Here is a 26960-nt window from a genome sequence, read left to right as displayed (position 1 = left end):
TGGGAAGCAGGACCGTATTTCTCCAGTCCTTCAGAAGACCAGAAACGTTTCAAATGGGTCTCTGTGGACGGTGGTGCCTGTTGTCTATGTAAAGACAGCAGCAAAGAAATAGGAAATCTCTCAAATTAAAACTTTTCCATTCCTCTTGGTACAGCAAGTAACAGTATTCTGCTGATATCCATCCTTCACAATCGTATTGTTAGGTCTAAAGAGATTAATCATATTTCCTTTACAGCCACTGGTAGCCATGTGTGAGATTAACATTCACATTAGGAGGCTATACCTTAAAATTAAAAGGATATGCTTTCTGAGCAAAGCTCTTTTATTCCTCAGTAGGGGCATATTGATCTCCATAGGTTTTGTTATTGAAGAGGAAAGGAGCAATAGGAGTCAGTGGTTAAAGCGAGTGAAGTAAATGTATTGCTTAAAAACATTCTCAAACAAATTCCCTGTAGTTCTGATTCCATCTAAGTGCTCTGTTGCCTTGTGTTCCTGCTGCAGGTGTGGTACGCTGCCTCGTACGCAGAGTTTGTGAACCAGAAGATCCATGACATATCTGAGGAGGAAAGGAAGGGTAACTCGGGCTCTTCTGCTCTCGATGTTTGCGCTGTGAGGGTGGCTGGGTGTTGTACCTCTTAGTCACAAGTAAATGGCCTGTACAGTGCTCCCAGATTTCTGTTAGGTTAAGGCCAGTTAAACCAAATCTAGATCGCATTATTTGGACTTATTTCTACTCATTCTTCTCATGCTAACATTACAGTATAACATTCTGCTTTAGTTTCTGGGAAGTGTTACATTGCTGCTGGAGAGAGGCATGTTTCAGTACTTGATGTCAAATGTTGAGCCTGTCATAAACTGATATGCTGCTGCCTTGCATTGAGAAGTTTCTCTTGACCTCCCCTAATTTATGCCAGCGACAGAGTCTTGTAGGTGTCCTTCCATACAAGGGTACATTTCAAAAGCTCCCTGAATTGCAAGCAGTGTACGTAATCCGTGTGAACTGTCCCCAGCGACCTTTCTGTCTTTCTGCAATGAACTGTAGCCGTGCCACGGTGCAGAGGGGATAAAAGCAAAGCTCAGTGGAGCAATGCTGGGTGTTCCTCAGTCCCTCTAACCTTCAGGGGAGAAACACAGCCCACAGAGGACAGAATGCCTTGGGGAAAAAATGAGGCATTTAATTGATGGTGACTGAAATGGTGTTATTGACATTTCCAATTGAACATAGTTCTCAGAGAGCAAGAGAAGAACTGGCCATGTTATGAGTGCAATCGTCGTTTCATGAGCTCAGAGCAACTTCAGCAGCACCTCAACTCCCACGATGAGAAGCTGGACTTCTTCAGCAGGTACTGGGAGCTTTAGTTTTGTCTGTGTGTGTCACTGTGGTGCTGGCAGAAAGGAGGGTTTCTGCCCCACAGATCTCACTGGCCGACTTTGGTACCCATGAGGGAACAGCTCAGCACCAGAAGGTTAGAATATGGCACCAGGAAGCTGATGGATGCAAGAGACTTTGCAAAAGAAGCAGTTTGAGAGAAATAAATATCCCAGGGAAAGATGAGATTTTTTTGGTTCTCTTTTGGATTTTTGACAATGGCTTAAAATATCGTTTCAGTACCACAATATTGAGATAATGATGCTTCTCAGATGCTTGTAGATACAGAGCTCAGAGAACAAAACTTCGAGTGCTTTGGCACCTCATTGGGCTGGCAAGGTATTTTATCCTGATCTATTAAAAGCTGAATCCACAAACATCCATCAGCGAGCAGAAGGCACTGGTGCCTTTTTCTGGAAACTTAGCAAGTGGTTGCATTCTGTTTTCTTTGTTTTGACACAGAAAATGGTTCTCTTCAGTTTATTGCCTGACATCAATGGTAAAGGCCTTGTTGGGCAGGGATGTTGCGGCTTCAGGTTTTCAATTGTTTTCCGTGTGCGTTTGTTCCATCCTGCTCAAAATGCTTTCCAGCACACCATACACTGGGGTGTTGGAAGTAGAAGAGTTGCCGTGGCAGAGGACTTGCTAGAAGCCAGGAGTCCTCTTGGTCTCATGATTAGTGAAATGAATTGTGATGCGTTCCGGACTTTGGTTTCTCATAGAGCACAAAATAGATACCAGCCAGCTCCCATTTGTTTGCTTCCAGAATTTCTTCAGGTCTTTGTTACAGAGTTGAATGGGCAAATAGTGATGCAGAGAAGGAAAGCATAAAATCAGTGGAGATTCCCAATCCATCTTTTTTTGTCTAACCTGGAGCACTATGTATTCTGCAGAGCCAGAGGCCGAGGTCGCGGGCGAGGAAAAAGGAGGTTTGGACCAGGCAGACGCCCGGGGCGCCCTCCCAAATTCATGCGTATGGAAGTAACCAGTGAAAATGGGGAAAAGTGTGAAGAAGGGACGCAGGTATATTTTGGGGGCTGGGGAGGAGGAAAAAAAATCAATCACGTGGGACATAAGTTCTTAACTAAAAGAATTTGGGGCATCAGTGCAAATTGCAGGCGTGCTGTGGATTGATACTCAAGTAATTCTTGGGTTTGCAGCTGTGATTCTCTGCCAGGAGAGCGCACTACTTAGCTTCTATAAAAACTGTAAAATCACTTGAATTTCTACAGCAACTTTCATCTCAAAGCACTTAGCAGTGAGATAGGTTATTGCGGCAGTTTAGCAGCATCACAGAAGTAATTTAGACAGTAAAACTGTAATGGGAATTTAGGTTCCTATTTGTCCTTTCTGGAACGTGAGGTCAGAGTCTGGTCTTACAACTGTTGCTGGTAGAATTAAATCAGTTTGAGCTATGATTCTTTCTAACTTGTTAATATTAATGGAAAGGGTGGCTGTAGGCACAGCCACGTGCAAAACGTTCTTTTGCTTGTGGCTGTAGGTTGTGTTCTGTAGGGCCCTAATGTGATGTACTTATATGAGTGAAATGCTAAATCCTTTTTGCTGACCATGCTTAAGTTGCCACCAAGTCCTTTTATGAAAGGTGTCACAATGGATCAATTGCTCTGTTTTATGACTTTGCTGCAAGTTGATATCTGGAATGGTAATTTTCCTCTGGCACCATGCTGGGTCACAGTTTGGTGCTGACTCAGAGGGAGGAATGTATATGTTGTCTATTACGAGTGCCTGCTGCTCATTTTCATTGCCCTGAACGTTGCATTAAGTGCAGACAGTTGTAAGATCACTCTCTTTGCAAGCTGACCTGACAGAAGCCAGCTGCATTTAGCGAAGTTAAGCATAATGCTGTTCCCAAACTCTTCGCTCCAGCGAGACAGAGCTTACTGGGCTCCATCCCGTGCCAGTGTGTCTGAATGGCTCCCATCCTGCCAGCTTGGAGCATGGCCTGGAGCTAGTTCACATCTCTCTACACAGCAGAGCAGGGCCGTGGTTGTGTCCCAGGCCTTTGGATGTCTGCCTGCTTTGCTCTTGACTAGGCACAAGTTCATCTGCCTGAGAACTTGAGACTTGAGATGCTGTGAGCGCAGCGAGTGTGGAAACTGGCCACTTAAACCAGGACGGGACATTTGGCTGGCGTGTTGCTCTGCTAAGTGTCTCCCTGGTAAGCATTCCCAATTTGTAACAGCTACGCTCCTGGCACCTCCCTGGCTTTCTTCTCCCATGCTGTTTTTGCATTCTGACAGTACCTGCCTTGAGCTCATGTACTTATGGTTCTCTGTTTCTTTTTCTCTAAAAAGCTCATGCTTTTCAGTTTCCTTGGTTGCATTAAGTGATGTCACTATGTCTTTTTTTTTTTTTTTCTTGGAGAAGTTACTGAACTTATACCAAAAGAATGTAGATTTTTGGCATGTCCTCCCTGCTCCAAACACTCTCCCTCTGCTTTCATGCTAATGTAAAAGAGGAGGAAAACAGCTTTGTGTGATAAATCATAGAATAGCTACGGTTGGAAGGGACCTTAGAGATCATCCAGTTCCAACCCCCTGTGATGGGCTGGGACACCTCCCACTGGATCAGGGGCTCCAAGCCCCATCCAACATGGCCTTGAACACCTCCAGGGATGGGGCAGCCACCACTTGCCTGGACAGCTTGGGCTGGGGTGTCACCACTCTTATTGTGAAGAAATTTGTCCTTATGTCTAGTCTAAATCTGCCCCTCTCCAGTTTATCCCCATTGCCCCTCGTCCTATCACCACAAGCATTTGTAAACAGTCCCTCCCCAGCTTTCTTGTAGCTCCTTCAGGTACTGGAAGGTCACTATAAGGTCTCCCTGGAGCCTTCTCTTCTCCAGGCTGGACAACCCCAACTCTCTCAGCCTGTCCTCCTGGTGTAGGTGGTGTATGCTGCTGGGTAGGTGAAAGCATGCAGAGCCTGGAAACTGGATAGCAAAACACAGTGCACAGTATCATCACCTCGTTTGTCACTCCGCAGTTCAGCACTTCAGCCAGTTTGTTAGAGAGGAGAGGACAGGACACTGCATAATGTGATAATGGTTCAAAGTGACAACAGTTTCAACGAGACAGAAATTCTCTGCTTTCCCTGGTCTGTGCCAATCACTATGGTCATAACATTGCTCACAGGTCAGCCTACGGCACCTTTAGTTAAAGCAGTGGGAGGGTCACGAGTGCAGAAGAACTTGCTTGGCTTTTCACAGCAGGGTCGTTTAAATTGGCTGTGTCTGATCACACATTATGATGGCCAAGAGTCTCCTTGCTGCAGCTGTGAATGTTGTTGCTGTAGGTGGAGGTGATCTGCTGAGAGCATCAGTGGAACACAGCAAGAATGCATTAGCATAGACATCTTTCGTTTACAGCTTCTGATAAAATATGTAGAAATCATGTTGTCTGCTGAGTATTATCGAAGCATTTTTCAGTGGGTGGGGGGAATAATCACTGGTTGTATGGTTTGCGATTTCAGGACTTGCTGCATTTTTCCAGCAAGGGGCAGTTTGATGAGGCCGGACAAGCCACACTGAATGGGTTGGAGCAGCAGGAACAGACTCCAGTGCCATCAGAGACGCAGTCGGCACTGGAGCAGCAGTCAGAAAATCACCCACTACAAATCCAGCCGCAGCATGATGAGAGCACGGTGCCTACGCAGAGCACCATGACAGCAGATGACATGAGGCGAGCAAAGCGTATCAGGGTAAGCAAAGAGGATGGCGGATCGTGGCTTCTCTCACCCTCTCCATTTGCTGTAGCCCAGAGAACGCTGGCTCTGCCTGCAGGACCAGCTGGTCTCTTTCTCTCACCGTTGTGTCCGTTTCCAAATCCTCAATAAAGCGTCTCGTTCCTAGCAATTTGCTTTGCACTGAGAGGGAGACAAATCTCATGTAAAGAACTAGTATCTCATAAATGCTGATCACCGATTGGAGCTGATTCAATTCCAGCACAGTAATTCTTTCACAGAAATGCAGTCCATCCAAGCTGGCAAGCAGGAATGCTTGGAGCAGCCGGCTGAATCATGGTGCTGTGGCAGAGTAATGACTTGCTCACAGCACCATCTGCGTCTCTCAGAACTCTTGTCTTGCAAATAGTTGCCAAAGAGAACCTCAGTTTAGATCCATGTAGTGGACGATGATGATGGTATTTAGTGATAAAGTACTTTCTTGGGGTAGAAAAACCTGCCTGTCTTTGTGAGATTGAAACAGGTGCTAAGACCTTTGTGTACTGACAGCAAATACTTTGAGCCTGAGCTTTGTGTCAGCTGAGTGAGCTGTTTTTTCTCAACTATGTGTGGGAGGGAAATGATTCAAGCAAATAATCCTTCAAGCCATGTAACTGTGAGATTGGATTATTTAGCCTAAAATCTTTTTCTTTCTCTTCCATGTGTAAAATTTTGATTACAGAAAGGAACAGCTGTGATTGGGGTAAGACTTCATTTTTAGAGGCTGAGAAAGGATTAGAAAAGAGTTGAGTAACTGTTCCATACGGGACGATGCTGAGCCAAATATTGCTCTAGGTTTGTAACAATGTGTGTGTGACCAGCAGTGCCGTTTACTCTGTAAATACAGCGGCATATCTTGAAGGAAGAATTTGTCCTGGGCTCATTAAGACTGCAGAAGTTTCAACCATGTAAAACGCTTGACTCTCTCAATGACAAATTCCTACCAGTAATTTGATTTTCATATGTTAAAAGCTTGGGGGATTTTTTCTGAATGCATTGAAGGGTGGATGACAGAGCACAAAAACAGATGCAGAGGTTTTGACAGTAAAGAGCATGGATATTTACTCTTTACCATACGCCACAGCTTCCTCAGTAGCAAGTTGAGACCTGGGTGTGATTGGAAGAGAACGTATTGCCTGTTTCCACAAACTTTTGAACCCAAGATGTGAACTCAAGATCTTAAAGAGTGAATGTGGGAAGAAAGGGACAAAAATTCTGAAATTGCTTTTTTGTCTTGTGACTCAGCTTTTGTTGCCTGGAAATTCATCACAAATGGATCACAACTAAGAGGAGTGCAGTGGTGGTTTAGTCCTCAGTGACATGTTTGTATCCCAAATCTCCCAAACTTCCCATGACAGCTTGTGTTCAGCAAAGTCCTGGAGATGTTTTGAGCTAGGGGCACTGGCAGAATGGCAGAGGGATGGTGCATAGCACTTCTTTTGTATTGCATCAGACTGTGAGCAAAGAGAACCTGAGATAAGAGTAAACTAGCAAGTATTGGTTTTTTAAACACTGAAAAATCACAGCAAGCCCTTGCACCCTATGAGTTCTCGTTCAGTTCAACCATTCCAGCACCTTCTTACAGCAACATGCATTTAATGATATAAGCAAGCAAATGTTTGTTTTGAAGATGTGTAGTACATCATTCACTTCCAAAGAACAGGCGGGAGTCTTGACTCTTGATTATGATCCGGAGGCCTGTGTAGCTCTACTTCCTCCTTATTACTAAAGTAGGATTTAACTTTCAAACCCAATAATTCTTTGTGAATGTCTTCAAGTCTTCTAAGGTTTAAGGCAGTGATGCTCTGTGAGTGCTTTCATTCCAGCTGGAAGCACTGATCTCTGGCCCCCCAGGGCTCATGTCCTGGTAGGATCAGTCCATTCTTCAGCATCTGCTTTAGAGCCTGTGGAGTTACCTTGGAGATCAGACCTTGAATGTGGCAGTCATGTCCTTAATGCTGGAAAGAGATGCACCTACCCTCCAACTACTCTGGCAACAGATTAGAGGGATGTTTGGTCCACAGCCAAAATGAATATTTGTGTTTAATTCAGTTCTGGGCAGTGTCTATGGGCTGATCCCAGAAACATCCGCATTTCCAAATTGTTTTTATCTTTTGCATAGAAACCTGATCTTAAAATGTCCTTTGTGTAGGTGAGCGCTTTACCCAGAGGATGCAAGTGCCAGGGATATGATTTGGAAAGCACATTTTCTTCATGCTGAAAGAAAGGCAAACAGTTTTATAACAAAGAGTATAAACAAAAGGAGTTTTAAAAAAGTCCCTGCTCCTTAACTTTTCCACTCTTGCAATATTTGCCCAGTTGTCATCCTACCCTATTCACTTCTCTAGAAGTGTTTCATCCTCACTGTGGCTCTGTAGTACGCATTACATCATTATTAATCAGCTCTCAGAAAACATGAAAAGTCACAAAACACCTTCAAGATTATCTGTGGTTTTTATCTTTGGCCTTTAACTCCCTTGGGCAGTTATTAACTACAGGGTAATTCTTGAAGATCTGCTTAGTGTTTCCTGAGGCAAAAACCTCCAAGGAGTTTTACCTAAGTAAAGAGTAAACTCCAGCTAAAAGAGCTGCCCTCATACTGACCCGCAGAAGCGTGACTGTTGCAGCAGTCAAAGCTTCTGTTTGAAGTCCACTGCATAACACAAGTATTTTTCTCTCCCCCAATGCTGCCTGCTCAGCTGGAGCTGCAGGTAGGTTTGGTTTGGTTTTTTGTTTTGTTAGCTTTCTGCTGTATCTAATTGAATGGTACGTAACATGCCTTCCATGCTGTTTTGTCCAACTTCCATTTGGTGTTTCCTGATTGACCCCGCATCACACGTGTCATGTTCTTTAAACAAGCAGAGTCCAGAACCAAGTGTTATCTGAGTAACAATTTGCACTCTTCTAGTTTTTCTCATAATAATTAATTGCAAACTTGAGGTGAATATTATAGGAGTGAAGCTTGAATGAAGTACTATAATACCCATCTTAAAGTGTTGGAGGATTTGCACTGGATCAGTGTTGTCAGTTAATGAGACAACACTTAGTTCTCTGTTTCTGTTTTCATAGTGAATAGTTTTTCTAACCAAAGAGCAGTAAAACGTTTTGCCTTTCTGCAGCCTTTGAGACAGTGGGACCATGTTGGTTTCCCTGGCTTAGAGGTCTGGCCCACTGCCTTATCCCTTAGGCTGTTGTGGGTTACGGACAGCAAAACATGGTAACAGTGCAGCTAAGAACTGTAGTTAAGGGGAAAATTATGCACTCCTGACTCCAAGCAACTTCTTAATTTTCACACAGCACTCATCTACCTTTCCAGCTCACGGTGTGACTTACAGCGCATCCCTGTTTTTCCCATTGCCTCCACTTCTCCACGAGTCAAATGGAGAATAGAGATTGTGACAATCCATGGGAGGGCTCATCTGGGGCTCCTGTAGGAAACTGAGCTGTTTTACCGCAGAACAGTTGTTCTCATGTTCCTTTTTCTGGAATGAAAGCGTAGGTTTCCCTCTGCAGTTCAGATGGTGAAAAGGATCATCCAGATTCACTAATCTAATCCCTACCATAGCATTTCACAGTATTCCCCAGCTGTTCCCTCATTCCAGCAGAAGAACTCCTGACTTTACCTCCTCGGTGACAGCTGCTGGTGCACATTTAAGGGTCACAGCAAACGTGAGCCCTGACATTACCAGAAGAAAAGGAGAGAAGACACCAGGGAAGTCTTAAAACTATCTCATGGAGAATGTGTGTAAGCGTAGGTGCCAGCCATATTCTAGTGCCATTTCTTTAACTGTTGTGACGTAGGAGCTGTGTGCAACATCTAAAAAGAGAAGACAATCAATAACTGCTGATATACAGATCTTATTTTGGAGAAGACTAAGTATTTGTTGGGCCTCTTGCAGAGAAATGGCAATATTGCAGCGCGCTTTGAGGGCACAGTGTGGGTGATCCATGCTGTGGGGTTTGCTGCGTGCTGGGGTACGATTGACCTCCAGCTTTGCAACTACCCAACACAGACGTTCTCATCCAACATTGAAACACAGGTGCAGGGCACACTTGCCTCTTCCTCCAGGCAACGCATCCAGCGGCTTCTGTCCCTCCAGCCGGCTGGGCTGGCTCTGGAACATTGATCTGAAGGGGAAGGGGAGGAAGGGAAGAGATAGCAATTAGGAAATATTACAGAAAAGGCAGACCGAAGGAAAGCACACACCAAGCAAAGCAGGGACTGAGGAGAGAAATTGTGCATGGTAGGCTTGGAGAGAAAGAGAACTGCAGCCCAGTATATTAAATTTTAAAACGAATATTTGCACCACACACATTATGCTCAGTTCATAATATTCTTAGTTTCTTACAATATCAAGCAAAGGAGTTTCAGGTTTGACTCCGTACCATCAACTACCCTTTGAGTAGACAACAAAATCTATCAGAATTCCTCTTGATTTAGCACCAGTGTGTTTTATCTTTCATCTTTCTACTTCGTTTTCAGGCTCTTGCACGTGATATGTGCTAAGTGGAAAAGACGAGCCAATTGCTCACAAGTCCTTACCTAAACCTGCCGTTCTGCCCCTGCTGTCATGTTTTGAAACTCTGTCTTCTTTGTGATAATAAAGATTAAAGGTGTGTTCCACCAGAAGTTTTCCAGGCAATGCTAAACCACTGCTGCACACCTCTGGTGATCTTTGGGGCAGAAGCTGATTTTGTAAAGGGCTGTGGGATGTCATAAGCCCTGCTCCTGCATGGAAGATGGGGCATTAGCTTGCCCTTCCTTTATTTGGTGGCTGAATTTTTAACCCAATCTCTGAAAATCAGCTGGAATTGCAACCTTTCTGAGGCCCAGGTCTGTGCTTTGGAGAGGGCTTAGTTTTATTTTACAGAAGAATGTCAGGCTAAAGACAAAAGTTAGCTAAAACAATAGAAAATAGTGACGGGGAGGGAATCCCCACATTGTGTTCTCCTAACTGGGTGTGGAAGTGCAGATGTGTCCCTTAACTTCTGCCTGGCACAGCCTCCCCTCCTGTAAAATGAGGACAATGTCTCTTAAACAAAAGCACTTTTTGAAGTTTAGGCTTACTGATCATCTGGTATATTTAATCTTGAAAATATTTGGATGTGGAATCTATTTATAGCAATAAAAGCCAATAGTGTCTTTGATGTTTCTTCCAGAACGCAGCTCTTCAGCACCTGTTCATCCGGAAATCTTTCCGCCCGTTCAAATGCCTGCAGTGTGGGAAGGCCTTCCGCGAGAAGGACAAACTGGATCAGCATTTGCGGTTTCACGGACGCGAAGGGAACTGCCCTCTGACTTGTGACATCTGCAACAAGGGCTTCATCAACAGCGGCGCTCTCGAGAGCCACATGAAGTTCCACATGGACCAGAAAACATACTCCTGCATTTTCTGTCCCGAATCCTTTGACCGCTTGGACCTGCTTAAAGATCACGTGGCCATCCATGTCAATGATGGCTATTTCACCTGCCCTACCTGCAAAAAACGCTTTCCAGATTTTATCCAGGTGAGATGCCCTACTGATTTGAAGCGCTGGCTTCCCCAGCACTCTTGCAAGCGCCCTGTTTATGGATTTTTCATTACTCCTCCTATGTAACACAGCATGCTGGTTCTTTCTCACAAAAGAAAGGGGTCCATGCCAGTTGGAAATCAAAATGGAAAAGGGACCTAGCATTGCTAGATGTGGTCTTAAGCAATTGAAGTCCTCTTTCCACCAGATCATGAGATGAGGTACTTGAATCTGGCATTGAAAGGCACTGTACAGTGGAGGGGTGACCCCTCAGCCCCAGGAAATGCCTAAAGCAGAGCTCCTGACTGCTTTTGGTACAGATCCATGGAACAAGAAGGAATTGTCTCTTGCTGTATGCAGCTTGAACTTGAATACACCTTGTCCTTTGTCGTTAAAACTCTGAACCAAAAAAAAGGTGGTTTTACATGATCCGAATATCTTTTAGTGCCTTGACAGTTTTTGTCAGGACAATTCATTTGAGCACCTTGCAGGAATGCCAGAACAGATCAGGATACTCTGCTTCCTGACTTCCCCCCTGGGCTTCAGCTCCGTGCTTTATTCCTCCTTTTCTCTGCACACTGCTTAGGAGAGGTCGCACTGGAGTAGTGAGTGATGTAATTACTTTGTGCAGTGCGAGGAGCCATTGCAGAAGATCGTTAATAGAATTTAAGGATGCTGTTTCGATGTTCAGTAAGAAAACAACTGAGTTGTACCAGGTACATGTTCAATATTCAGAGGGACAAAGAGGTTGATGTGTCTTGCTGAGCTGCCTGGCTGAAATTGAAATGTAGAAATCGAGTTTATATCAAATAATAGGAACTGATAGACTATCTGATAGGTTAGAGAGGAAAGGATGGGAGAAAGTGATTTACTAATAGAATTCCATCCTGGCAAAACCCTTTGTCTTCTGCAAGTGTTGAACCAGAAAAAATGTTGATTCAGAAATGCTGTGCTGCAACCTGTTTCCCCATAAACATTCCAGTGAAAATGAGCCACTCAGAAGAGGATCCCACTTTTTTTTCCCCAGCTGTTCAGCTCTATTTTGGAATTTAAAGGGGATTTTTTTAATTTGGTAGTATGTGAACAGTCAAGTGTGGTCACCATAGGCTGGTGCCTGCTTAAATACTTGTATATGGAGCAGATAAAGACACCAACTTGTTCCATGTGTGGTCAGTAACAATTTCATTACAGATCAATTTCTTGAGTAATGCTTGGATTTCAAATGTCGAGACTCATTAGATACTTTATTGGGGGAAAAAAGCTCACTAGATGCTTGAAGAGGTCAAGGTTAGTCTCAAAGTATGCAAAAGTTGTCATGTTGGTGAGGTTTTTTGCCAGTTGTAATTGCAAGCTCATTCTCTCCGGCTGAAAAGAGTTAGTCCCTGCATTTAGGTTTCTTATCAATGAAGTAAAGATAATGAACCTCAGATGAAAGTGTTAAGTCACGAACGTTCAATGAAACTGGTACATCATGGCCTTTTGCTGCCCATTAGATGTTCAACTGTGCAGTAGCTGATGCCTTCGAGAATCAGTCTTGAGGAAATCAAATTGTCCATCAGATGGATGACAAAGATACTATGGTTTTACAGAAACCATTGCCAAGGTATTGACTGTTTTGATAACGTACTTTTTAAGACAGAGCAGATTAGAGAACTCTTAGAACTTTTTTCCTCTGTTTTTTTATCCTTTTCGCTAAGAGTTTTTCCTAGGCAGTTTCACTGCACACTCTTCTCTTTTGAGTAAATTCCATTTTTCTATGATCTGCAATTCTAGGGCAAAAAACACATATGCAGTTTTCAGTCAGAAAAGATTTACCAGTTGTCGGGGTTTATCCCCCATCCCGGCCAGGTCAGTAGCAAAACTGGGCAGCTGTTAATCCCAGTCCCTCTCAGGAAAGGGAAAGCGGAGACAAGAGAGAGATTTGTGGGTTGGAAACTAACACTGAAGCAGCTTTAATGCAACAACTATTATAAAAGGAAGATAATATTAAAAGGAAAAAATAATATATATGTATAAGATGCTGCATGGCAGCCATGGGGAAGGTCTCAGGCTGGACTCAGGAACTGGATCCAGGATCTGGATTCAGGAGATGTGAAAGGGCTCAGGGGCAGACAGACAGGTGAGGTCCTCCCTGAACATCGGCCACGGAAGAAGGGAGCTGACTCTTGTGATCTCGAAGGTTTTATACTGAGTATGACGTGTATGTCATGGAATACATCATTGGCCAGGCTCAGTCACTTGTCCTACCCTCTCCTCCCAGCAGGCGTGACTCCCCTTGGCCACCAACACCGAGATGGCCTTGATTTACACAGGAATAAGTGTAGCAGTGGCCTCTACACACCGAAGGCCCATTGCCATGGTGAGAACTATCAGGCTTAGCTGAAAACTCAGAGACAATGTTCTGCCTTAGCCCAAACCAGCACTCTTCTCCTTTGAATAAATTCCATTTGCCTGTAGATGTGGCACTTGGGGACATGCTTTAGTGGTGGATTTGGCAGTGTTAGGCTTACAGTTGGACTCCATGATCTTAAAAGTCTTTTCCAACCTAAACAATTCTGTGATTCTGTGATTCTAGGTCAAGAAACATGTACGCAGTTTCCATTCAGAGAAGATTTACCAGTGTACGGAATGTGACAAGGCTTTCTGCCGTCCTGACAAGTTACGACTCCATATGTTGCGACACTCAGACCGCAAAGACTTCCTGTGCTCCACATGTGGCAAGCAGTTCAAAGTAAGATGGCTCTTGGCTGGCTCATTCCTGATGTAGGTGGAGAACACCAGTCTTTACTCTCCTCAAGGAGAGAAGCTCGTGTTCTCAAAGGTGGAAGAAGCTAACGTGTGTAAACATGCTAGATGTGCCTGCCAGTCGCATGCACTGCTTTGCATTGCTGTGGCGTTTATTTCTGATGGACGAGGGGCAAGATCCACCCCAGCATGCTCTGCTGGAACAGCGTGTCTCACCTATCATATATTATTTCTCATCATTGAATAGCAAAGGAAGTTTCATCTTCTGATTAAGAACTGGGTCATTATACAGCTTGGTTGCCAGGTGCATGGGTTGTATTGCTTTTATCAGTTGAGTTAAGAAAACTTCTTGCTGATATCAGTGGATATCCTGCTTGGGTAACAAGCAGGAGCTGGAAGCTGCCGTGTTACTAGAAAGCTATGATCTAGTTGCCATTACGGGCACATGGTGGGACAAATCCCATGACTGGAGTGTGGTGATTGACAGCTACAGGCTGTTCAGATGGGACAGACCAGGAAGGAGGGGTGGAGGTGTTGCTCTCTATCACAGGAAAGGGATACAATGTGAAGAGCTGTTGTTGAAGAGTAGCCACGAACAGGTTGAGAGCTTGTGGGTCAAAATTAAGGATGGAAAAAACAACATTGTGGTTGGTGTATATCACAGGCCACCCGATCAAGGAGTACCAACTGATGAAGTCTTCTTCCTGCAGCTACAGAAGGCTTCACACTCGCAAGCTCTCATCCTACTCGGGGACTTCAACCACCCCAACATATGCTGGAAAAGTAGCACAGAGAGCTGTAGGCAATCCAGGAGGCTCCTGGAGTGCATTGAGGATAACTTGTTAGTCCGGCTGATAGAGACCCCCACCTGAGGAGGTGCAATACTGAACCTTGTGGTCACCAATATGAGCAAACTCATTAGTGATATCAGGATCGGAGGCAGCCTGGGCTGCAGTGATCATGCACTGGTGGGGTTCAAGGTCCAGAGGGACATAGGACAGGTGAGGAGTACAGTCAGGACACTAAATTTCAGGAAAGTGGACTTCTAGCTCTCCAGGGAGTTACTCGGTAGGACCCCCTGGGACACGATCCTCCGAGAACAGAGCTGGAAAATATTCAAGGATGCTTTCCATAAAGCACAAGAGTGCTCATTCCTGTATGTAGAAAATCAGGCAGGGAAGGGAAGAGATCGGCATGACTGAGTAGAGACCTGCTGGTTAAACTAAAGAAGAAGAGGGAACTGCACAGGCAGAGCAAGCAGGGACGGGTAACCTGGGACGTGTATAGGGACACTGCCTGGTTATGTAGGGGAGAAGTCAGGAAGGGCAAGGTGCAGCTGGAGCTGAACTTGGCAAGGGAAGTAAAGACTAACAAGAAAGGCTTCTACAGGTACATCAATCAAAAGAGGAAGGTCAAAGAGAACGTACCCCCACTGATGGTTGGGAATGGTGACCTCATATCAACAGACCAGGAGAAGGCTGAGGTACTCAACAACATTTTTGCCTCAGTCTTCACCAATAACTGCTCTCCTCACCCCTCCTGGGTCATGGGACAGCAAGATGGTGACCAGGGGGATAAACCCCCTCCCACTGTAGAGGAGGATCAGGTTTGTGACCACCTGAGGAACCTGAACATACATAAGTCTATGGGACTTGATGAGATGCATCCCAGAGTCCTGAGGGAATTGGCAGATGTGGTTGCCAAGCCACTCTTCATGATATTTGAAAAGTCATGGCAATCAGGAGAAGTCCCTGGTGACTGGAAGAAGGGTAGTGTTGTGCCTATTTTTAAAAAGGGCAGAAAAGACAACTCTGACAACAGGGTGCTGGTGTCCATGGGATACGTCTTGTCCACACATGACAAGCAGATGCCTTTCCAGATGGAGCAGGCTGTCAGCCAGGTAAACTGTGGCAGCAGCAGCCTGCTCCTTGTCACCCGGTTTCCTACTAGATATTTGCAGGTGAAGCAGCACATTCTAGACAGTGCGTGCCAGCAAGTCTGGATTATATCTGGGCAGTAGGTTCAGTGCTGTTGTAGGACATGAGGGACTCCTCAGAGCATTATTTGATGTGAGTTTCCATGTGTACAGGGTTGAGCGTTAACATTTTACATAATTCCAAAGAAAAGCCAGAGCAGAGGGGTTGGTTCTCAGGATGCTGCTAAGTTAGCATTACTTTGGCTCCTGCTTTTGTAGCTGAGCAACCTCATCTCGGTTTGAAGGATAAACCTCAGTCCAAAGGGTTTCTATTGAGGTTCCAACACTGAGCATGCAACTCTGTCTCACTAGAGAGGAAAAGCTGGAGCAAGATCTCTGAGGAACTTAGGGAGTGGCTTCTCCTTGTAACAGGTAAGCAGTGCTGATATTTTTCTCCCCAATTTGCTCTTTGCCTAGAGGAAAGACAAACTGCGAGAGCACATGCAGAGGATGCACAACCCGGAGAGGGAGGCCAAGAAAGCTGATCGAATCAGCCGCTCAAAGACATTCAAACCTCGGATAGCTTCCACTGACTACGAAAGCTTCATGTTCAAGTGCCGCCTCTGTATGATGGGTTTCCGCCGGAGGGGGATGTTGGTGAGTGGCTGTGTGCATCTTCTGTACTCAATTTTGATGAATAGCTAAGGAAAAAAGTTGGAATTCCAATGGTTGGAACGTGGGGATGCAGTGAAACTGGGAGAATTTTGTAGCTGAGTTGAGATTATAAATCTTTTTTATAAAACGATGTGCCTTGTCTCTTCAGCAGACATGTATGTCTGTGTATTTTGTTGTCTGGCTGTCACTACCATATCGCCACGCGAACGCTGATTGATGTGTTTAGCAGAACACGAGATTAATGTATTGCCTAGCTCGGCCTCACTGGCTCGGTTTTCCTGATTGTCTTTCCTGGTTTTCTGTTTCTCCTCCTCCTCGAGGGGCCTCTCCTGGCTGTGCCCTGTCACTGCCGCTGAGTAGAGATTTATGCAGCAAGAGATCTTATTTGCAAACATTTCACGAGGGTTGTTATCTCTGCTAGCAAAGGCCTCCCTGGGCATGGGTCCTTTACATTACTTCACCCTGAGCTGCAGGAGAGTGCTGGCAAGCTATTTTACCCCTCCTCCATCTTATTTTGATTAAAGAAACTGTAAATATGATCTAGCAATTACCTTCAACTGCCTGGGAGTGCACAAATAACCCTTGCAGCAGCAAATGCTTCTGGTGCTGCTGGCTAGGCTCGTTACAATTTTGGTTTAGCTATTATCCATGTCCAGGAAAAGAAAATGCTTGGCTTTCTTCTTAATATGCTCTCTTGTTCTCTTTTTTTTTCCATTCTCCTAAGGTGAATCATTTATCAAAGAGGCATCCAGACATGAAAATAGAAGAGGTGCCAGAACTCACATTGCCCATCATCAAACCCAACAGAGATTACTTCTGTCAGTATTGTGATAAGGTTTGTAAGGAAGTCACCCCTCGGAGGGTAGCTTCATCCTACACCTTTATGCAACCAATTTTTCTTAGCAAAGAAACATCTGGCAGGGTTTGGAGGTTTTTTTGAGGTGCCTGCCAGCAACTTTTCTGCAGCAGTATCCAAAAGAAAGAAAGACAAAATGTGCTTAGGCCAAGGCAGCTGAACGCTAACTGAAAACTGTAGTTCTCCTTTTCTGCTGTCTTTGGAGTTGGTAAAACTTCAGTTCTATGATCCAGCCAGCAGTCACCCACCCTTAGCAACCCAGGACTGAGTATCCTATCTGTAATTCCCAAGCACTGATGTATTTTGGTTTCTATATTGCTTCTAAAGGTTAGTCTTTAACTCCTTTTAGTTTAAGCTGCTTACTTAGTCACATGCCAGTGATTCCCAGTGTTCAGTGAAGCCTGAAGCCGTTTCTGAGCTGCTTTTGGGTTCCTGTTCTTACTCCCTGGCTTTTGCTTTTAGTGCCTATGGGCTGTTAGTTACCAGGGAGTGTATTTTGACTGCCTGTTCTTATCCTCAGTACATCGTTCCGTGATGCCTCCTTCCATTTGTTTAAAGGGGAAAAAACATAAATAGTTTTATATAAGTTACAGAAGACTTGTTTCATGTGCCTAAAAAGAACTAAAAAATATGTTGATCGCTGAAGGCTATTAAAACAGTTTGATGCCTTGTGCAAGAGTGGAGGCATCAGCCCTTGTGACAAACAAACATTGGGCAAATTGCAGCTGGGGAGACTGGTGGCTTCTCTGACATTTGACTTTCAAGTATCTGGCAAAAAAGCTTTTCCTCTTTCCCTTCTGTTCTGCTTTGATGTTTTGTTGTGGCATGCACCATGTTCTCAAATGGTGTCTGCATGCTGCTTTTGGAGGCTGGTTGCATGCATCATGTTGGCATTGTTTGGGGATTTAACTAAACATATTGTCTAAAGCAACGTGCAGACCTTCCAGGTAAAGGTAACGGGTAGCTGTTTCCTGTGCTGACATCACGTTTACACCATTTTCATTCCAAACCTTTACCCTGCAGGTGTATAAGAGTGCCAGTAAACGCAAAGCACACATCCTGAAGAACCATCCTGGTGCTGAGCTACCTCCAAGCATCCGGAAACTGCGGCCTGCAGGTCCAGGAGAGCCGGATCCCATGCTGAGCACCCACACTCAGCTGACAGGCACTATAGCCACCCCTCCGGTCTGCTGTCCACACTGTTCCAAGCAGTACAGCAGTAAGGTACGGGGCTGTTCCAGAGCCTCAGAACCCAGCCTCTCCCTGCTGATCCTCTTCCACCACGGTCTCTGGCCTCTGTCAGTCTGCCAGCAGGGCTCTTTTAGGCTGAGTCAGAGCACTGATTTCATGCTGCGTGCTGATAAAACAGCCACAGCCTGCTCATTTTGTGGCAAAAAGGTTCCCTAAGTAGAGGGCATGAGCTTGAAAAAAAAAATGGAAATGTTATCAGAGTGTGGCCACAAATGGAAAAACTTGGAAGCTGCTCACTGGCAGCAATGAGGGAAAGGAATAGGGAAATTAAATGTAGAAACGGTGACCTGGAAAAGGTCCCCAAAATATTTAGAATCATAGAATCACAGAATAACCGGGTTGGAAGAGACCCATCGGATCATTGAGTCCAACCATTCCTATCAAACACTAAACCATGTCCCTCAGCACCTCATCCACCCGACACTTAAACCCCTTCAGGGAAGGTGACTCAACCCCCTCCCTGGGCAGCCTCTGCCAGTGCCCAATGACCCTTTCTGTGAAAAATTTTTTCCTAATGTCCAGCCTAAACTTCTCCTGGTGGAGCTTGAGGCCATTCCCTCTCGTCCTGTCCCCTGTCACTTGGGAGAAGAGCCCAGCTCCCTCCTCTCCACAACCTCCTTTCAGGTAGTTGGAGAGAGCAATGAGGTCTCCCCTCAGCCTCCTCTTCTCCAGGCTAAACACCCCCAGCTCTCTCAGCCGTTCCTCATAAGGCCTGTGTTAGGGTAAAAGACTTACAGATTGTGACACTGGGGGCAATATCTCTGTATCAGATTGCTCTAATTAGCAGCAAGTTTGTGATCCTTGTCGCCTTCTTGCTGACCAGAGCATCCATAGTGTGAATCTTGATGCAGCCTTACTGAGGGAAACTTAAAAGCTGCAGTCCGCAGGGCTGTCTGGTTGCAGTTGGCCTGAAGCAGTTGCTGAGCATCTTTCTAATGCTCTTTTACATCTCTCCGCAGACAAAGATGGTCCAGCACATTCGCAAGAAGCACCCGGAGTTTGCTCAACACCCTAACGCCATCCATGCCCCGCTGGCCACCGCGGTCATCAGTTCCACTCCTGCTGTTCTAACCACCGACAGCGCTACTGGAGAGACCGTCGTGGTAAGGGTTCAAAACACATTAGATCAGGCCAGCGGAGGGAAACAAGCAGGACAGAAACCCTCTGGTGTAGTAGTCTCAGTGTTTATGTGGCAGACAGTGTTTTAAAGTGTGTGTTAAGACATTATTTGAGATCACTTCTGTTCCTGAATCTGTGTGTTGTAGTTTTGCTCTGCCAGGAGCTACGCATTTCTCTCTTTTGGAGCTCTGAGAAAGTGTCTTTTTTCCTGCTCCATTCCCTTCTTTGATTCAGACCCATATGCTGCCGACTCCATGTAATACTTCCACCCATGCCTGATTAACTCAGGAATATGCAGCCCAGGGATTTTCTCTGGGACTGCTCTCCTGAGGTGCTTGCAGTCCTTGGGTTCAAGAGGACATGCTGGACGATGACTGAGGACCAAACTGTTCAGAGGAGTCAAAATTTTTCTGTAATCCTTTGGACAGCACCGAAACGAGTGGTGTGTACCTCCAGCGGCTGATCTTTCCGCTGTTAATGCATCAGCTGCTGCAGAGGTGCAAGCTGAGACTAGAAAATCAGTCTTGTGTCTTTCACTGGTGCTGGGAGGCTGCATAGTTTTAAAAATCTTAATAACTGCAGTTCAAAACTTCCTATTTGAAGACTAAAATTGGACCATTTTGCTTGAAAATGGGCAGATTCAATCAGTATGCTGTTGTTTTCATAAAACTTGGTTTGTTTGGTGCTAAATGTCTCTACACACTTTAGAAATAGAGTTGTTGAGGAAAGGAACACTCTGGTAGGGGAGGGGGAAGGGTGGAATGCATCCAAGAAGCACTTTTTCACTTGGAAATCAAGTCAGCTCTGTATAAATGCAGGGGGGTTGATGGTAAATAGAATACTGTTAAGCCAAAAGATTAAAATCACTGTATTATTATTGTATGTTAAGTTAGCCCTTAATGGTCCTGGCCTGCATCTAGACAGAAGAGAGCAATCCTTCTGGGTGATCCTTGGTGATCGCTTATGACCCCACCCCCTCTACGCATTCAGCTCATGGAAATAAATGACTGAGCCCAGTGGTGTCAGTGTAGATGCAGCATCGGTGGAAGAACGACAGCCCTGCCAAAGTGTCCAGTCTAGTAGACAATAAGTGGTGATGGTGTGTATCTCTACCTGCTCAGACAACAGATTTACTGACACAAGCAATGACAGAGATATCCCAGACCCTCACAACGGACTATCGGACTCCCCAGGGAGATTACCAGCGAATCCAGTACATCCCCGTGTCGCAGTCCACAACCGGTTTGCAGCAGCCCCAGCACATACAGCTGCAGGTCGTTCAAGTGGCCCAGGTGAGTTACCTGCTGCCAGGCTTGATGTGATTTGACTCCCTCCGTACCGACCCTGCACTTTCTTGGGGCTGTACTGCTGGCAAGCTGGTTAAGGAATAGTTACAAAAAGTGGTGCAGACCATTTTTATGGATAAATGGATCGATAATGCCCAGTGTTCCCACTGTAAGCATCGCGTACTGGCCACAAATAGTCCTGCCAGTCTTGATCAGCTTGCTGGAGACATACAATACAGTCCTAATTTAGTTCTACCCATCTGGGCCTCTTCGCTCGAGTCTGCTCTAGGAAGGTTTTCCAGCAACTGGGAAAGTGGGTCAGTGGGTGACCCATTTTGCAGTCGAGAAGACTAATTTGTACTTCCTTGTTCTTAGTGAGCCACAGCCAAAATTTGGAAGTACGGAAAGCACTTGCTTTTTCCCTTCATGTGATCTATTAGAATATTCATTCTCTGTGACGCTCAACAGCTCCTAAAAATGAAAACAGAGTGTAACTAGAGTAACTGAGCTGAGGAAAATAGCTTGGGCAGCTGTAAGAAATCCCCATCAAATCTGTTACCCACTGGGTAAAGCTGAAACTACCACGTATTTGTATTTGATTCTGATATCCCATGTTCTTTCCAGACCCTCATTACACATTAGGTTATGAATTTGGTTAATGAAGGCCTAAATAGCTCCAGCTAATATTGACTATGGCTGTTCCTAATGATACCAGAGCATGAATACTGATTCCTGCAGCTAATATTAGTTTTATCAAGATCTGAGACTTTTAATTAACTTACTCCAGTTGGTAGCATTAGTAGGTTTTGCTCAAAAAAGTAGACACAGCACTAATCTTGATACAGAACTACATCAAGCTACAGTACTGTATATGCAGATATTGAGGATGTGTACATTTTATAGGAAGATGCTCATAAAGGAGGGTGGTCCAGTGGCTGACACTAATCCTGGGTTTCAGACCCTTTGATTTGAGTCCAGCCTCTACCACAAACAGCTTGTATGGCCTTAGGCAAGTCCTTTCCACTGATATCGCTGAGATGTAACCATCCCAGTACACCCGCTGAGTGTACTTCCTTACCTCCCAGGAGTGCAAAGAGGGACATGAACAAGGAGTGCTCATGGCCTCACTAATACTTCGTTGTTCCGGACCTTGTAGCACAGAGGGGGTTTACATGGCTCCTTCTGCAACGAATGTGAAGTCTACACCTCTGCTGTGATTTTTTTCTCCAGGCTACCTCACCTCACCAGTCCCAGCACTCCACAGTGGACGTTGGGCAGCTGCATGACCCCCAGACGTACACCCAGCATGCCATCCAGGTGCAGCACATCCAGGTCACAGAGCCATCGCCAGCCGCTCAGCCGTCTTCGCAGGTAGTGCGTTCTTCTCTTGCAGGAAATGTTTGCCCCACCAGTCTGCTCTGCTGGCACATTGCATGTACTGATGATGCAGAAGATCGTCTTTTCTGTGTCATCTAAAGGGCCACACATGCAGTGAAGGGGCTGGAGAACAGGCCTTATGAGGAATGGCTGAGAGGGCTGGGGGTGTTTAGCCTGGAAAAGGCTGAGGGGAGGCCTCATTGCTCTCTAAAACTCCCTGAAAGGAGGTTGTGGAGAGGAGGGAGCTGGGCTCTTCTCCCAAGTGACCGGGGACAGGAAGAGAAGGAATGGCCTTAAGCTCTGCTACGGGAGGTTCAGGCTTGACATCATGAAAAAATATTTCACAGAAAGGGTGATTGGGCACTGGCAGAGGCTGCCCAGGGAGGGGGTTGAGTCACCTTCCCTGGAGGGGTTTAAGGGACGGGTGGACGAGGTGCTGAGGGACATGGTTTAGTGTTTGATAGGAATGGTTGGACTTGATGATCCGGTGGGTCTCTTCCAACCTGGTTATTCTATGATCCTGTGACTGTCACGTGAACATCTCTGAGATCATCAGGTAGCTCCCAGATGTTCCTACGGTGTATGGGGATGTTTTGCTATGGGTTGGGGTTTCTGTATACAAGGTAGAGATTAACGGCTTGGGAACAGACAAATTTGCAGCTTAAATAAAGTTAGCCAGCTGAAAGGATAAATGGAAACTGGCATCCCTCAAATATTTGAGGTTCAGCTCTTCGTGCTGTTGGGTCGTATTTAGCCTCTTGTCTCAGCTCTCTGCCACAGACTCACTCTGTAACCTTTGGTGAGCAGCGTCTCCATTTCTGTTTCTGATGTCTGCTTACCCAACTGCAGAGTGAAGCGAGTTGTAGAAGGAGGAGCTTTGTGGTTCTAGTGCTCAATAAACTGCAGAACCCACTGCCCACACCTGTGTTTTCCCTTAATAAGCAGGATGCTTGTAACAGTAGAGGGGTGCAATCCCAAGTACACTGGGAACACTTACCTTTTTTTTCATTAGGGAGCTCAGCCTTTGAGTCCCTCCTCACAACAGCCTCAGCAGGAACTCAGCCCCTCGCAGATGCAGGCAAATACATCTACACCAAACCAAGCCCTCCAGCAGCAGCAGCAAGGGGCTCCAGTTCAGCACACGTATCTTCCCAGCACGTGGAACTCATTTCGGAGTTATTGTAAGTAGCGTAGCTCTCACTAGAGGTCTGTCTTGTATAGGGGAATAATAAGAGCTCCATTCCTCCAGCTACCGACTGGGAGAGTATTTTCTGAGCTTATTAAGCTTCATGATTAATATTCATAGAGGTCGAAGAAGATAAATGGTTTTATACAAATGACGATGGTTGTCCTAGGTTTTCTCCTATAGATCTGTAATTATGCGATGCGTGTTCTGGGCAGGGCAGACTGGCTTCCTTTATTCCAAAGAACTTGGATTCAGCAAGAATCCATGTGTTGCATAGCAGCTTGTTCAAATTTGGAGGGATGCCTGAAAGAATCTTACAGAAGATGAGGGTGACATGAAATGATTTCTTGACTGGTGTAATTCCATCGAGGCCTGTAGGGTTTTACAAGGCTTCACAGTACCTGAATTTCTATTCAACAGCCACCGTTTCACGCTTCAAATCTTACTGACATAAGACATTATCGTTCAAGGGGTTCTTTGAGTCTTACTGAAAGTCTTGATTCTCCTATTTCCATTTTTTAGCATCCGAGATTCAGATGATGACCATTCCCCAAGGCCAGTACGTGATCACAGAGACCGCTGTGGGTACACCGGTCACCACTGTCAACACAGGGCAAGTGAAAGCGGTTACTCAGGTAAGGAAACAATCATGGACCTTTTTTCCATCCAGAATAATGCATCAGGCTTAAAGCCTTCAGTTTGAAGGTTAAAGAAGTGCCAAATTGATAACTGGGGCAGAGTAGAGGGTTCTGGTGTGCCAAAAGAAGGTCCAGGACATATAGTCTGAAAGGGCATTATTTGCTTTCTGTAACAATTGTCATGAGTTCCACACTGGGCAGAATCTGTGGGCAAAGCGGATAAGAAATGATACGATGTATTGTGGCATAAGCAAAGGATAAAAGTGCTACTATTCAAACCTAGGAATGTTTTAAACTGGAGGTTACAAAAGGCAGAAAATAATTTCATGAGCTTCAAGGAAAAGATCTGGTTTCTTTCCTTGAAGTAGCATCATATTCATCTATGTGGTGATCACAGAGTTCTGCATCTGGCCGTTTGCAAGGCCAACGCTGTCTGGCCTCTGCATGGATGGCTCTTTGGAATTGAAAGTGTTCACTCAGTCACATTTGCAGGACAAGGATGATTTAGTGGTATCAATTAGTATTAGAAATATTTATGACTAAGCTGTATCCATTAAATCAAATATAAGAACAGTTTCTAGAAACATTTTGATAGCTTCCTCTTATCTGCAGGATCACAAAATAAGGAGAGTGCTATCTTACCTAGTTAGCAGTCCAGTGTCAGGAGGCAGGTTGTTGTACTGCATTGGTATTGGACACTGGAAATGCAGCTTCAGCTAAAACAAGTGGAAAATGGAAACAACTTTCAAAATGGTTGTGTTAAAAATTGCCATTTTAATTTGTACTGTTATGTTAATTGTGTAATTATTTTAACGATTTGTAAGCTAACCAAATGTAAAGTAGTCCGACGTCCTTCAAATCAAAGGACAAGGTTTATGTTGAATCATAGAATCGTAGAATCACCAGGTTGGAAGAGACCCACCGGATCATCGAGTCCAACCATTCCCATCAATCACTAACCCATGTCCCTCAGCACCTCGTCCACCCATCCCTTAAACCCCTCCAGGGAAGGGGACTCAGCCCCCTCCCTGGGCAGCCTCTGCCAGTGCCCAATGACCCTTTCTGTGAAAAATTTTTTCCTAATGTCCAGCCTAAACCTCCCCTGGTGGAGCTTGAGGCTATTCCCTCTCGTCCTGTCCCCTGTCACTTGGGAGAAGAGCCCAGCTCCCTCCTCTCCACAACCTCCTTTCAGGTAGTTGTAGAGAGCAACGAGGTCTCCCCTCAGCCTCCTCTTCTCCAGGCTAAACACCCCCAGCTCTCTCAGCCGCTCCTCATAAGGCCTGTTCTCCAGTCCCTTCACCAGCTTTGTTGCTCTTGTCTGGACTCGCTCTCAAATTCATTTGAATGAAATACAAATGAAATTCAAAACACCTTGTTCCTACAGAAATATCTTCCAGCACAGCCACAGAAAAGTTATAGACTGTTGGAACAGAAACGTTACAGAGGATGCAACAATTATTACTTATGTTTTATATTCCCCACGCAGACTCACTACGTGATATCTGAAGGTCAACCTGATCTGGACGTCAAACAAAACTCTTCGCTCTCCAGCGAGGTACCGGTCGGCGTTTCCCAGCCACCAGCCCACACGGATACCTTGGAATCACAAACGAGCAATCAGCAGCAAACCACCCAGTACATAATCACTACAACCACCAATGGGAACGGTGGCAGTGAAGTGCACATCTCTAAACCAAGAACTTTCTCCGCAGAACATGAATGAAGAAGCCTTGTGGTGTCACTCGCTTGTACTTGTTACCTCTCCCCAAAAGCCCAGATGTGTGGCTACCCCGGAGCTCAGTTTGTTTTAAAGTAAAGGCTCACTTAAGTTCAACTAAAATCTCGGAGCTCTTCTTAATGCTTTAAGTGGGTTTAAGTCCCCAGTGACCATGAAGTACCCTCAAAATCCTTCTTGGGGTGCCATTTTATGCAGCTTTGAACGAAAAGAATGAGAGGAGAAGTGAAACCTCTGCTTGCTCTGGACTTCATTTTTGGCATGTCTGCTGACCCTTATTTTTCCTTTTTGGAAGTGTCTCCAGTAATCAACTTCTTATTTCAATTGTATGGGGGCGAGCTTGCCTCCCTGAAGGCGAACTGGCAGCTTAAGTTGTGTGTATATTTTTAAGAGGAGCCGTTAAACGGGAAAACGTCGTGTAAATTGCCAGAACGTGCTTTTGGGGTCTTGATTTCAGCAGCTGAGGTGAAAGGGAATAAACCAGCTCAATGCAAGCAGGCTGCCTGGAGAAACAGAGCAGGAGCAAAGCAGTGGCTCCTGCCCACGTGTGCAGGGATGGACATAACAATGAAGCTGTGAAGATGTGCCGAAGCAGTCCATTAAATTATTATTTTTCCAACCCTTGGGAAGTGTTTACATGCTGTCTGCCCTGCCCTATTTTACCAAGCAGTTCCAGAAAGAAGGGATAGTGCGGTCTTAAACCCGTATTGTTTGGAATAAACTGATCAAAATCACGGTAGCACGTGACAGTAGAACGAAGATGCTGTTATCCTTTTTCCCCCTCCAGTGGTTGCAGGGAAAATGACCTTTTTGCCTGTAAACACGAAAGGCTCAGTTTGGCCTGATCTGTGATCTAAATTGTTGTGCCAGGAGAAAGCAAGGGTATAGGAGCACACCTCGGGGAAGATGCGGGGTAGACATCTCTGCCGCCTCCAAGTGGATGTGTTTCCCCCTTGAAGACTGGATGGAGAGGTGTTACTCTGATTTCCAAATACCTTGTTAACAATGCACTGTAATTCTTTTGGATAGTTCCTTGTGGGACAGACAAGGAACGTGCTCGTGGACCACTGTTTACGGGACGCAGAAAGCCGTTTGTGAGGGTTGCCTGCTTTGGTGGGCCTGGTCTGTGGACAGAATTTGTGTTACTTTTAGGGACCAGGAGAAGGGGTAAGAGAAGGTTTATCTTTTCAGGCAGTGTTTTTTTCTTTTTTTTCTTTTCTTACATAATTCTCCTTCACAAGTCTGGTTGGTTATTTAATATATTCTGGTACTTGCAAGAACAGGACCACAACTCTATTGCCTCTCGACGGGATATACTGTGTATGTCTAATCCTCCTTTCTCTCTGCTTGAAAACTCATCCCAGAATGTCTATGCATTCCAGGATACATTTATTTATAAAACAAAAACAAAGAAGGATGTATTCTCTTAATGGCCCCTGAGACTGAAGAACTGGAAGAGGTTTTTTTGATTCATTCTCTCTTGTGCTGCTTGTCTAAATGCAGGACTATTTGCACAAGTCCTCTCACAGGTTTAGATGAGGGTTACCTGTGTGAGTA

The 26960-nt window shown here is 45.2% G+C and overlaps 1 protein-coding gene across 6 annotated transcripts in view; it reads left to right on the top strand.

Annotated features, from left to right (window-relative positions):
- Positions 1-26643, top strand: part of PRDM10 (PR/SET domain 10) — a 47209-nt gene extending 20566 nt beyond the window's left edge. For 5 of the 6 annotated variants that reach the window (XM_069876467.1, XM_069876463.1, XM_069876465.1 and 2 more), the window contains 15 exons: positions 502-574; positions 1226-1343; positions 2263-2392; positions 4861-5088; positions 10270-10617; positions 13196-13351; positions 15758-15937; positions 16680-16790; positions 17835-18035; positions 19022-19165; positions 20303-20473; positions 21698-21841; positions 22857-23025; positions 23553-23665; positions 25155-26643. In XM_069876467.1, coding sequence (XP_069732568.1) covers positions 502-574; positions 1226-1343; positions 2263-2392; positions 4861-5088; positions 10270-10617; positions 13196-13351; positions 15758-15937; positions 16680-16790; positions 17835-18035; positions 19022-19165; positions 20303-20473; positions 21698-21841; positions 22857-23025; positions 23553-23665; positions 25155-25391 — 2523 coding nt within the window. In that variant the 3' untranslated portion in view covers positions 25392-26643. The remainder of the gene's footprint in view (positions 1-501; positions 575-1225; positions 1344-2262; positions 2393-4860; positions 5089-10269; positions 10618-13195; positions 13352-15757; positions 15938-16679; positions 16791-17834; positions 18036-19021; positions 19166-20302; positions 20474-21697; positions 21842-22856; positions 23026-23552; positions 23666-25154) is intronic. The other variant, XM_069876466.1, reaches the window with a different exon arrangement.
- Positions 26644-26960: the final 317 nt, after the last annotated feature.

This window comes from Phaenicophaeus curvirostris, chromosome 25 (assembly GCF_032191515.1).
Source record: "Phaenicophaeus curvirostris isolate KB17595 chromosome 25, BPBGC_Pcur_1.0, whole genome shotgun sequence".
NCBI lineage: Eukaryota > Metazoa > Chordata > Aves > Cuculiformes > Cuculidae > Phaenicophaeus > Phaenicophaeus curvirostris.
This window is presented reverse-complemented; position numbering and strand designations above follow the sequence as displayed.